At 52.2% G+C, this 12082-nt stretch overlaps 1 protein-coding gene across 8 annotated transcripts in view; it reads left to right on the top strand.

Annotated features, from left to right (window-relative positions):
* RASSF7 (Ras association domain family member 7) overlaps nt 1–12082 on the top strand; it is a 101763-nt gene that overhangs the window by 60543 nt on the left and 29138 nt on the right. For all 8 annotated transcript variants that reach the window (XM_019485180.2, XM_019485183.2, XM_019485178.2 and 5 more), the window contains one exon: nt 4358–5265. In XM_019485180.2, the coding sequence (XP_019340725.2) occupies nt 4358–5265 (908 nt within the window). The remainder of the gene's footprint in view (nt 1–4357; nt 5266–12082) is intronic.

Below are 12082 nucleotides of genomic sequence, written 5' to 3' on the forward strand. Positions count from 1 at the left end.
AACCCCAGGTAGCATGGGGACTGGGTGAAATGATTCCACTTCCTCAGTTTTCATAGGAGGTGTACAGAGGTCTCCCTGTCAGCAGTGGCTGCAAGCAAGGAGATGGTGAGGTTTGGTCCTTAGCTAAATCTCCCCATGAGGAAAATTGCCTTCAGTCCTAAGAGAGAAGAGACCTTCTTGAGCCAGCACCAGGCCAAGTGCTGCAAGGACCATCCTGTGGTGTGTGTGCACAGCAGAGAAGGAGAACAAATAGGGTGTAAGCAGTGGTCTTTCTCTTTCACTCCCAAATGCTTCACTAGATACAGATATTGCTCCTCCTGCTGGCACAGGGCTATACTTCCTTGGGAACTCCTGCTTCCCTAACCAGATACTTCAGTATGGCTCCATAAGAGAATTTGTTGCTGAAGAAGTTGGTGGGAACAAGAGTTTGGGGAGAGAATTGTGTCAGTTATGTTGGTCATTGGCATCAGACAGTGACCCAGACATGCCCCCTAAAACGTGGTCCTAATTTCTTTTGAACTGGGCTCTGATTCAGCAAAGCATTTAAAGACATGTTTATGTCCTGTCATTTTTTAGTGGGACTTTCAGAGTGGGTTTAAGTGAAGTATGTGTTTCAGTGCTTTGCTGAATCAGTCTGTTGAAGCTGAGCACATGGAGAAGAATGGAGAGTGTCCCCCAGCCCTGGAAAGTCAGCCTTGGATCCTGGGCACGAGCTGGATTCTCACCGCTGGCACAGACTCACCCATAATAAAGAGTCTGCAGGGTGAAGAGGGCTCTGCAACTTTACGGTCAGTTCTGGCTCCACACGGGTGCGACTGACTGCAATAAAGAGATCAGATCAGTGTGAGGCCTGAAGGAGGAGAAGCCCCCAGTTCTTTTCCTCTTTTCTGTGCCCGCTGTACAAGGCCAACAGGAACAAGCGGCCAGAGGCATTTGGATGGGGAAGGGTTTCCCCCTCACTAATGTTAGCCAAGCTGAGTCTGCATGTGCCCAGGGACCTGGTCTGTGGGGTGGAATTGGAATCTAGGCACAACCAGCAGGGTTGTACCTGGAGATGGACTTGGACACTGTGAGGAGGCCCCGAGGCACCTGGATCATGAAGCACTGGCAAGCTTTGTAGTCCTTAATCTCTATGTTGTTTTGAAGCGAGATCCTTCTCATCAGACTAATAGGCCTTCACCATCCCTTCCCTTGTGGGATCAAAAAGTGCAGTGCTCACGGATTCTTTGTTTTTCTCTCTTGTAAATTCATTTTTCCAGAAGCCCTGGGAGATGAGCAGGACTGCTCTTTGCATTTTGTTCTTTTCCTTCAAGAGTTACAAAGGGGTCAGGTCTGGCTGTGGGGTAAGCAGAGCTGGGAAGCCAGCAGGTGAGAACTCACTTCTCCAGTCCACTGGTAAAGCTTTAGGAAAGCTCTGCTCTGGATGTTGTCCCATCTTCACCTCCCTATGGGCAGTAGAATATGACATATGCTGAGGGGAAAGCATGCTGGGCATTGTCATCCTGGGCAGCTGCAATCTTGAAGTTAATGGAGCTGTATCCTTTTGACACCAGCAGGGAGTCAGGGAAGCATTTGCTTCTCTCTGGAAGCCTGTGGGCCCATATGCCTGCCAAGTAGAAGGGCTTTTCATTTTGAGCAAAAGCTCTGCCAGCAAGAGTCCTATCTTTAATTTGCTTGTGAAAAGGCCCAGGCTGCATCCTTGCAATAATCCGGTTTGACCCTAGCCCTGCCAACTTAGGTCTGGTCCACATTCGAGAGCTTTGCCTCTATAGCTATGTTGGCAGCCAGCCTGCTCCCCCACCTCTGCTCTGTCACTCTGGATGCAGCCTTGTGGACAGATGAGGGTTCTGCCAGTTTTTAGCATCTGTCACTTTAGGGGTTGACAAGGCAAAGCCAGCAAGTGGAATAACACCTTCTGCTGCTGTGTGCAGCATCTCCACTAGGATGCTCTGCTACCATGACTGCAGCCCTATAATCAAAGCAAGCCCTGAGGAATCAATGTGTGCACACTGCACTTCTGTCCCAAGAAGCAAAAAGTCAAGTGGTCCTCCTGGGCCTGCAAGCCTGTTGAGCCAGCACAAGTAAGGCACCCACCAGCTTCTGTAGCCAGGACCACATAAAGGATTGATGTGGCCAGCATCACGTCCATCTGCTTTTTGATGCCCCAGCCTGGAAGATCCACTTAGAGCAAGGTCAGTTGGCAGTGGCCTCTGGCATTTGTCCAAAGCAGGGCTTGAACTCGCACATCTGGAACCATAGCAAGATGCCTTCAATACTCTGCCACTGTGCTTTTAAAAAGACACTTCATTTAAATCCCTGTTTGAATGGCAGCTCTGCAGACCCTCTTGTGGCGGTAACTATAAATGCTATGTGCCTGGAGAAGCTTAGGGAAGTGCTCAGATGTCTGTACCTTGGCTCTCATATACTTCAGCGCCCCCTCCGTTATGATCACAACACCACCACCTTCACAAGCATCTGCTCGCCTGTTTCCCTATGGCATTACCTAGCTTTATGCCACATCCACCTGCTGATTCACTAGGGCTTTCCTGTTGATGGCAGTGTCAGCTTTGGGTTCAGTCCAGGTTCTTCTATTTGGATTACAATGTTTATTCTCCCACAAAGGCTGTAGAATTTGCCAGGGAAGAATGTAGCTGATTTGGCAATGTCTGCCCAAGGTTACAGCAGCCATGCTGCTCCGGGTCATGTAAAAGGGATGGGAAGGTGCCTGCCACCCCACAAGGCTTTGTTTAGACTGGCTGAGAGTGTCTTGGGACTGCATTTAATCTTCCTTTTATTTTCTTTCTGGGTGTCATCTAATTAGCCTATTCCCTTTGATTCTTTCTCCTATCAAAAAGGTCAGAAAATTCAAGTGCACTTAACTTTACACTTTCTTTATGGCTTGTTAGGGCAGGGTGGCACCGTAGAGACAAACTGGTTCAGAGAGGCATCAGCTTTTATAGGAAGCGACCTTTTTGTCAGCTCTCTCTCTCTGGCTCTCTTTCCCTGAATCATGCCTGAAGTTACATGCTATACTTAGATCATACTAAGGGCCCTCCACACATTAAAGTTCATTAACTTGTGCTAAGCACCCTCTGAGAATTTCAGAACTTGTGCCACTTCATGTGAGGGCCACGCTACCTAGCTCTTGTTAACGTAACTTCATTCTGCTCCGCAGAGATAAAGCAAGCAATTTGTAGTCCTCCAACATCCCAGTATGCACTGCTTTTCCCAGCCCCCTGCCCAGAACAGGGACAGTGCCCAGGTATTCTGGCTCCTGGCCACATCTCTGCTCACCAGCCCTCCAGTGGCAAGTCAGGGCTGTGCAGGCATGAAACCATATTAACTTTAACATGTGACTGTTCACAGCCCATTCTAACTTTTAACATTGCTTAGCACTCCACAGCTTTAGTATGGTCTAAGTGTACTATGTAACTTCACCCTCATGACACAATCCTGTGTCTTAATAACATGGATTAAAAGGAGGCTCTGGTTATACTCTGATGTGATGCCTATAGCAGGAGCACCCAACTGTAGCAGGCCCATCTGTTTGGATGGGAGGGGTTGGTTTGGACCAGTAGCATTGTAACATGCTCAACTTTCCTGGCCTCTGGTCATGTGCACAGGCATAGCTCAGATTTTTCTCCCCCACCCCTCCCAGGCAGGCTGGAATCAGTGTTTAATCCCCAGGGAACAGCAATTTCTTCCTGTTGCCTGCTGCTTATTTGGCAGATGCTTTCTGATGCTTTGGTGGTGACTTGAAAAGATCCCTTATCTTCAGACTTCACTAGCACTCGATGGCTGCAGCGTAGGTGTGACCTAGGAGTCTCTATGGTTGTGGTGTCCTGTCCTGTCCAGGCCTGAACCTTAGTGCTAGAACTGGAGCAATGGAAAACATAAAAGATTTTTAATTTCCTAGTACAGGCAAGGCCCTGTTCCTCTCTGAGGAATCATCCATATCTATGGACTTGGAATGAAGCCGGGGTGGTGAGCCAAGGGTAGGAAGGAAAGGGCAACCCATGGCAGGCTGGAAGTGAATTGGCTGAGCATGGTGGAGGAAAATTGCATGTTGCTATGCTATAACCAGTGACGGTGGTCTCCTTCCCTGAGGGACAGCAAGGTTCCTGCTTGCTAGTATGGTGGAAGAGACCTAGCACCTGATGACTGGACATGCTGCCAACATCTGTGTGCTTCTAATGTTGGGTGGAGCTGGGGTTCAGGCCAGAGAGGGGGTAAGGTGAGGTGTCTGTTGCCTGACATTACAATAGTGTGATTAAAACATTGCCGTCTGTAGTTTCCCTTTCCCTCAAGACGCACTTCTCCCTGAGCCCCTGGTGACTGTTCTTTGTTCTCTTCCCAGGTCAGACGGGGCGGTACGTCCTCGTCCAGAAGCTGCGGGAGAAGGAGAGGCAGCTCCTCCCCCACGAATGCCCGGTAGAGTCGCTAGCCAAGTGTGGCCAGTATGCCAATGACGTGCAGTTCGTCCTACGGCGGACAGGCCCCAGCCTCACTGAACGGCCGTCCTCAGACAATGCCACCCAGGCTCCTGAGAGGACATTCATCCGGGCCAGCCTGCCCATCAAACCCAGGCCAGTGAGCACAGAAGTGCCCAGGTCCAGGGAGCCTAAAAAGTCCATGACCTTTAACTTGGGCCCTATGGGCCCCAGCGATCTGTTTGCCAAGAGCAAGCTGAGGCAGCACAAGAGGGACAGTGCTGATGTGAAGGACGGTGCCAATGGGGGCCAGTCCTCCAAGGACGAGCTGTTTAAGACAGTGCTGCGTCAGCAGGAGCAGCTTTACTCCTTAGAGGTACATGGGGATTCCTTGGAAATGGACCTTAGGTACTGGGAGCGCAGCAGGAGCACCAGCCAGGAGGACGAGATCCTCTACCTGGAGCAGCTGGTCAGGCGGAATGAGATGGAGCTGGGCGAGGAGGAGTTTTGGCAGAGCGAGCTGCGCCTGGAGAAGGAGTGCGAGAGGGAGCGGCAGGAGAAGGTGAGGAGCCTGCAGGCCACCCTGGAGGAATACACGCAGAAGATCCATGAGCTGACTGCCAAAACAGAGGCCCTGGAAAAGGAGATCCAGTGGGAGATAGCTGAGCGGGCCAAGAGAGTGAAGGAAGCACCTGCCCAGGGGCCTATGGATCTAGATGATGTGGCGGTCAAAATGAAAAGGGACCTGGAAGCCAAGGTCAAGCAGAGTGCCCAACTGGAGAGCAGCCTGACAAATGTGGAAAAGGCCTTGGAAGAGGCTGAAAGGAACCTTCAGGTATGGCCTTGGTAACGTGTGTGTGCTGGTGAACACCCAAGGAAAGCAGTCTCATTCAGCTGCTCCCCTGGGCTTCCTACCCAGCCTTTAAAATGGGGTCAGCTGCCTGTGGCCAGAGTGGGACAGACTGGATTCAGGTCCTGATTCAGCACTTCCATCCCTGTGGAATAAAGCACTTTGGTCTGTGCTTATAAAAACTGCTGAATCAGGGCCTTCGACACCAGGGTCCTCCTTTCCCACTGTAGTCTGCACTCTTCTTTCACCAGCATCACTGTTGCCTGTAGGAGCATTATAGGTAATGTGAGGGATCAGCTGTTAGAGATGGCACCACTAAGTCATTAAGGTTAAATGATGCTTGGCTAGATGCACTCCCCGTGGTTTCCCAACATGGGTGCTGTAACAGCTGGTCCGTATCTTGCATGATGCTGACCCATTTGACCCCAGTCCAGCTGAATGCTGAAACCAGGGCTCAGCTGGAGCTCCAGGAGAAATCCCCTTCTCAGTTCAGTGGGATTACGTCTCTACCCCAGCACTGGGCCAGGACCTGGCAGGTTTGAGTCCCAAGTGGGTTAGAAGCTGGTGCAGGTGGTATAAAATTGTGGTGGGGGCATAATTCTTGCAAAATATTGCGTTTGCTGATGTGACTTGAACCCAAGAGCATGTGTGGCCTTATGGATCAGTATTGGCTGCCTGGTGCTAAATTGTGCTGGCCTGGCATGAAACCCTAGGCCTGGGGAGTAGCATCCATGCCACAAAGATGCTGTGGTGAGTAGTGCCGTCTGACCATGTGTCACCACGCTGAGAGGAGCACACGTTCCTCCATGCTATCTGGGATGTCCTGCAGGAAACATTCAGTCAGCAAGTCCCCGTGTGCTGCAGCAGCCTGGTGAATGGCAAAGGCAGGGTCATAGGCCAGGCCTGAGGGAAACAGATTCTCTAAACCTGAGGGTGTTATGAGGTTTAAGGGCAAAATTGTCTTTCTTCTTTAGTTGGTGATGTCCTCTCCAAGTGAGGGAGGGAAACACCAGTACGCATGCAGCAAGGGAGAGAAACACAGTACACGTGCAGTACTTACTAACAGCAGTTGGAGTGGTAAGCTCTAGAGCAGGTTATTAATTTATGATGGGATCTCTTTGCAGGAAATCAGTGTCTGGGAAAGAGGATACCCAGAAAGACAGATCACTAAATGCATCTGTTCCTTTAAAAAAAAAAAATCCCTCTTCTCTTTCCTCATGGAAAACAAATGGGGAGGTAGTGGGTCTAGGGCCTGTGTGAATGGCTTTTTGCAGGGTTTGGGTAGAGCCAGTTAGTGCTTGCTCTGGCTGCCTCTCAAAATTTGAATGCTTGAGAGGGAGTGTACTGAGCAGAGCAGGTCTCAGTGTTGTTAGCAGTGAGGGGAAAAAGAAATGGACCTTGAAAAGGCAGCACAGATCAGAAGATGCCTGGGGATGTTTCCAGTAGAAGCCAAACATGCTGCCTTAGCTCCACCAGGACCAGACATAGGCATGGGTGAGCCGGGCGGCCACCCAGGGCCCAGACAGAAAGGGGGCCTGAAAATGGTAATTATTACTATTATCATTATCTCTAGTGAACAGGGGGGCCTGACACTAAAAGTTCTCCCAGGGCTGCCAGGAGTCTAGGTACAGTGCTGAACTCCACTGACAGCCCCACCAATGGCCCTGCCTCCCTGCAACATGCCCTCAGCGGAGCCAAAGTTTCTGCTCTTCTGGCTGACAATGGGACGAAGTGAGGGGACAGGAATCGGTCTTCTCTGTGCGTTCTCTGATGTGACACGGAGTTCTGCATTTCACTCGCTGCAAGGAGTGGGACTAATGAGGAGCCATGTGGGCTTACTAGCAGAAGCTACCTCTGCAACAACTTTGCAAGCCTCTTGCTCATGTTTCTCCCCTGAAAGCTGTTAGCTGTAATGTAGTGATAGCTAGAGGCACTGACTCGGATAAGAAGAAAACCCTGCTCCCCCAACCTCAAAGTGCTGTGCACTGTACAGTAACAGTCCCTGCCCCTAAGAGCTTGCAGCCTAAAGAAAAAAGGATAAAAAAGGAAGAACAGAAGTATAGAGAAGTCGTGTAGTGGTGTCAGTGATAGAGCCCAGGGCTCCCAAGTCCCCACCCTGTGTCCTGTCTGCTGAGCTCTGCTGTCCATTTGCAACTGAGACATTAGCTACCCTTTCTTTCTTTAAATGGCCTGTCCTACAAGGATCCGTGGCTTCAGTACAGCTAGCGCCCTCCTGCCCACAAGCCTGGGAGCAACTACCTCAACCACACATCTGCCTGTGAAGGCTCAGTTGGGAGGAGGCAGGCTGGAGCTCTCTGCCCATTTTCTGTGAAGAAAGGCTGCATTGTATTAGCTGACTGCCGGTCCCTGACCCTGGGGATGCTCATCTTTTAGACAAAGCAGCAGCGTCTCTGGTTTGCCGGCCAGCCAAGGGCACAGGGAGATGCAGGTTGGGGTCTGAGTTAATAGGTAGGATGAGTGGTGACAGCTTTGAGAGTTTTAGGGGAAGTTGGTTTTGGGGGAATCCTTATGCGACACTGAAGGAGAACCCCACCCTTGTCTCCATTAAAGGCAGGTAGTTACAGCATGGGTCCCAGTGGATAGATGTGGTAGGTGTAACTCTCTCCTCCCTGACCTTCAGCATTAAATTCCCCTTGGTGTTAGGGTAATGCTGGGACAGGCTCTGAGCTCATGAGGACAGCGCCCTGTAGCCTGGACTGTAGGAGAGCCACGTTAGCATGGCCTGCATCCAGCCTAAATATAGAGGTGCGCTGATACATCGGTCTGATATCGGATCGGCACCAATATAAAGAAAATAGTCTACATTGGAATTTGGCCTGAAGTGGCTGATTAATTTGGCTGATAAACAACCCGTACATGTGTGCAGCCGCAGCACAGCACATAAGTGATGACCAGCAGCGTGGACAGCTGCCTGCAGCTGGTCAGTCTGGTGAGGTGAAAAGGGAGGGGCGTGGGGGGCACAGATCAAGGCTCCCACAGTGAGGACAGTGTGGGGCTGGGGCAGGTGCTGCCCAGCCAGGGGGAAGGGTGTGGGACGGAGCCTCCACTTGTCTGGAGGGCAGGGGAAGGGAGTTGGGAGGCGGCTCCCTGTGCAGCTCGTTCAGTGGCTTATCCAGTGGCTCTCGCTGTTGCTCCCTTCGCTTGTCCACGAGGGCATGGGAGAGGGCGGGGGGGTGTACCCCCAAATCTGCACGGGGCAGGCAATGGTGGCGCTGGGAGGGGGGCTACGGGACGGCTATGGCGACTTTTTTTTTTTTTTTGGGGGTGGCTGCAGCCCTCCCCCTCCCAGTGCTGCAGCTGCAGCCTGCCCTGCCTGCATCCTGCGCAGATCCAGGGCACACGGACCCCCCTGTGCCTTCCCAGGCTGTGTGCAGCAGTGAGAGCTGTTCCCTCCACGCCCCTTCCCTCCTCCCTCTTCTTCCACCACACCAGACTTACCATCCACATGCAGCTGTATCAGAAATTGGATCATATTGCCCTATATGCTTCCTTAAAAATCAGCTACCGGTATTGGCCTCAAAAATCTGTCGTTGCATCTCTACCTAAACAGCCTTCCTGAGAAGTGGGAGCAATTAGCCTGGGTGCAATACAGCACTGACTCATCTATACAGCAGTATTAGTTACTCCTTGCTAGAGCAGGTAGCCTTTCCAGCTGTAGGAGTGTGATGTTCACTCATGGGGAGCTCCAAGCAGTGATTTATAGTTGGGGTCTGCTTCTCTTGAATCAAGAGCTCCAAACACACAACCCAAGCGGTTCCGCTCCTCCATCTCATGGACACTGCCGCCCTCTTGTGGGCAAATGGTGAAAGCAAGAGAGTTGTTAAAGGATCCACACAATCCTGTTGCCCTTCAGGCAGGTAAATAGCATACGTATTGTTCAAGTTGGCTACCTAAGTGGCATTTCAGGGTATTTCATGCCACTTGGGCAAGTTTGGGATCCAGTTTCCCCCATCTGTGTACTTAGAAGGGATCCACCCCAACCCTTTGCTGCAATCCTGCTCTTGCCTGGGAAGGCACAAAAATCCCAGAAAGGTTTGTTGCAGATAGGGGTGCACTGATAAAAATTTGGGGGGCTGATACCAATAGCCAATATTTAAGGAGGCACATCGGCTGATATTGGATTGACATCTGATACAGTTGCGTCCAGGTGGTAAGTTGGGTGTGGCAGAAGGGGAGTGGGGAGGGAAAGTGTGTGCCGGGGGCAGATCAACACCCCCCGTAGTGAGGGAGGTGGCAGGGGCAGGCGCTGCCCAGGGGGGTGGGAGGGCGATGCAAGATGGAGCCGTGGCTCATGGGGTAGGGGCGGCTCCCTGTGCTTGCACCCTGTGGGGGGGCGGGGGGGACGTGTGTCCCCACAATCTGCACAGTGCAGACAGCAGCTCTGGGGTAGAGCTGGAGCTGGCGCTGTGCAGGGCTTTTCTTGCCAGGGGCTGGGCTTGGAGTGGGCTTCAGTGGCACTGGGAGGAGGCTGCAGCCACTCCAAATTTCGCCACAGCTCTGCTACCAGCCCCACACTGCTGCCTGCGTAGCCCCGGCTTTTCCCGGCACTTGGGTGGAAGCGGGGCATTCAGCCAGGGCTGTGCCAGGTGGTGGTGTGGGGCTGGAAGCGGAGCTGTGGTGAAATTTGGGATGGCTGCAGCCTCCTCCTAGTGCCGCCGGAGCCTACTCTGAGCTCATCCCCACCGAGAAAAGCCCGCACAGCACCAGCTCTGGCTCCACCCCACAGCTGCAGCCTGCCCTGTGTCGCATCACGCAGATCCGGGGGCCCACCCCCCACCCTCCCGGAGTACAAGCAGTGGCAGGAGCTACCCCCACCCCATGAGCCATGCCTCTATCCTGCATTCCCTCCTGCCCCTGTCCCCTCCCTCACTGCGGGGAGCATTGATTTTCCCCCACCCCCCTTCCCTCTCCCCTCCCCTTCCAATTTACCAGCTGGGGGCAGCTCTCCATGCTGCTGGCTCTGTTCTGCTGCGCTGTGGCTGCGCACAGCATAGGCACTTAGCGGCCAAATTATCAGCCCTATATCTGATATAGACAATTTTCTTCATATTGGTGCACCTCTAGTTGCAGAAAACACATGATAGGGGGACAAGAGAACCTTTGCGCCTTCCAGCCTGGTGGTTAAGGGATGTGGCCAAGGAGTAGAAGACATGGACTCTAGGCTCCACTCAACCAGAGCATTGAACCTGCACCTCCTGTTACTACCACAAATTGGCTCCACACCTTCCATGAGCACCACTTCAGTACCCTTCCTCTGCCCAAACAGCTTCTCTTCTTTCTGCTCCCTGCCCTGTGCGCCCTGCTGGATCTGCTGCTTTGCTTTGTGCCCTGCCCTGTATTCCCTGCCTGATCTACTGCTCTGTTTTCTGCTCCTTGCCCTGTCTGCCACTGTGCTGCTTGTCTCTTTCCCTGTCTGCCATGTGCCACATGCAGAAGCTGCCCTTGCCACTTAAGACACACATGCCACAAATTTGGCAACCCAAGATTAGGTATAGTGCAGAACACCCTCCACCCCTGCTCTTGAAGCTGGTCAGCCAAGAGCAGAAGATATACAAGTGCAGAAGAAGAGCAACCTAGTAGGAGCCTTGCTCCCTGGCTCAGGGAGGTGGGTATTGCTCTGAAATGGAGGGGACCTGGGCTCTGGGCCCCAGTGGAGTCTATCCATTTTTAGCCAATGACTACTGAATGCAAAATAGAGAAGCAGCATGAGGGTCAGGAGCAGAGGCAGGCACCAGAACCAACCCCCCCCCCCCCCCCCCCCCTGCTTCCCAGGGCTGTGTCCAACTCGCAAAGCAATCTTTTTCCTGCCCTAACCACTAAGCTATGGGGCTGAATGGTGGGAACTGTCCTCCTCTTCCTGCTCTCTCTTTTTTTCCCTGTAACCTACCTGAAGTTGCATGCCCTCGTGAGGGGAGCAGGACCTAAAATCCACATTAAAGTAGCCCAAAATTCCATGTAAGCAGCTAAAGCTGGCTACGTAAGTGCTACTTAACCATCTAAAGGCAGAACAGGATTTGGGCCTAAGTCCTTATGCTCCGATGGGGATATTGTCTTGACATCCCAGACATGTAAACACTGACCTTGAAAGACACTGTCAGTCGCACGCAAATTGTGATCCCTTGTGTCAACGCAGAAGATGGAGGATTAAAGTAGGTCTGAGATTAGATGTTTCTGTAACTTGGCCCGGGCAGCAGGATGGGCTGATTGGAGACCGTTTTCTGTTTGCTTCTCTCCCCTTTGGCTTATTGTAGGGAGAGACGACTGAATCACTCACCTCCTCCCAGCAGCAGGCAGGCAAACAGTGTGGTTGATTGGGGCTGTCAGCCTGTTTCCCTGACGTGGTGTGCGGACAGAGGGCAGTTCTAAGCTAAGGCTGCAGATGGAGTCAGTGGACTTGAACACACCAGCCATGTCCTGAGATGGCCTGCCTTTCATTCAGATGCCTCTCTCAGCTGCATGCACACTGCGGCTTACGTGCTGTGCCAGCTGCAGCTCTGTGCTGGACGTGCCTGTAGCCTGGTTTTTCCCTTTTCCTGTCTCTGCAGATCAAGTGTGCTCACTGGAGCCATGCAATAGACCTGTGCCCCAGCTGGTGCCTGGCATAGCTTATAACCAAAGTGTTTCACACCCTCATATGGACAGGGCCACAACTGGATCCTTGGAGCCTGTTTCCTTTTCCCCTCTTGTCCCTTCCAGCCCCCTGGTCCAGTTCTACTCAGCTGGCTCTAGCTTAGGTGTAATATGTATGCTATAATGAAGTGAGGCCTCTCAAGAACCCCTG

The sequence above is a fragment of the Alligator mississippiensis genome, chromosome 2 (assembly GCF_030867095.1).
Source record: "Alligator mississippiensis isolate rAllMis1 chromosome 2, rAllMis1, whole genome shotgun sequence".
Classification (NCBI taxonomy): Eukaryota; Metazoa; Chordata; order Crocodylia; family Alligatoridae; genus Alligator; species Alligator mississippiensis.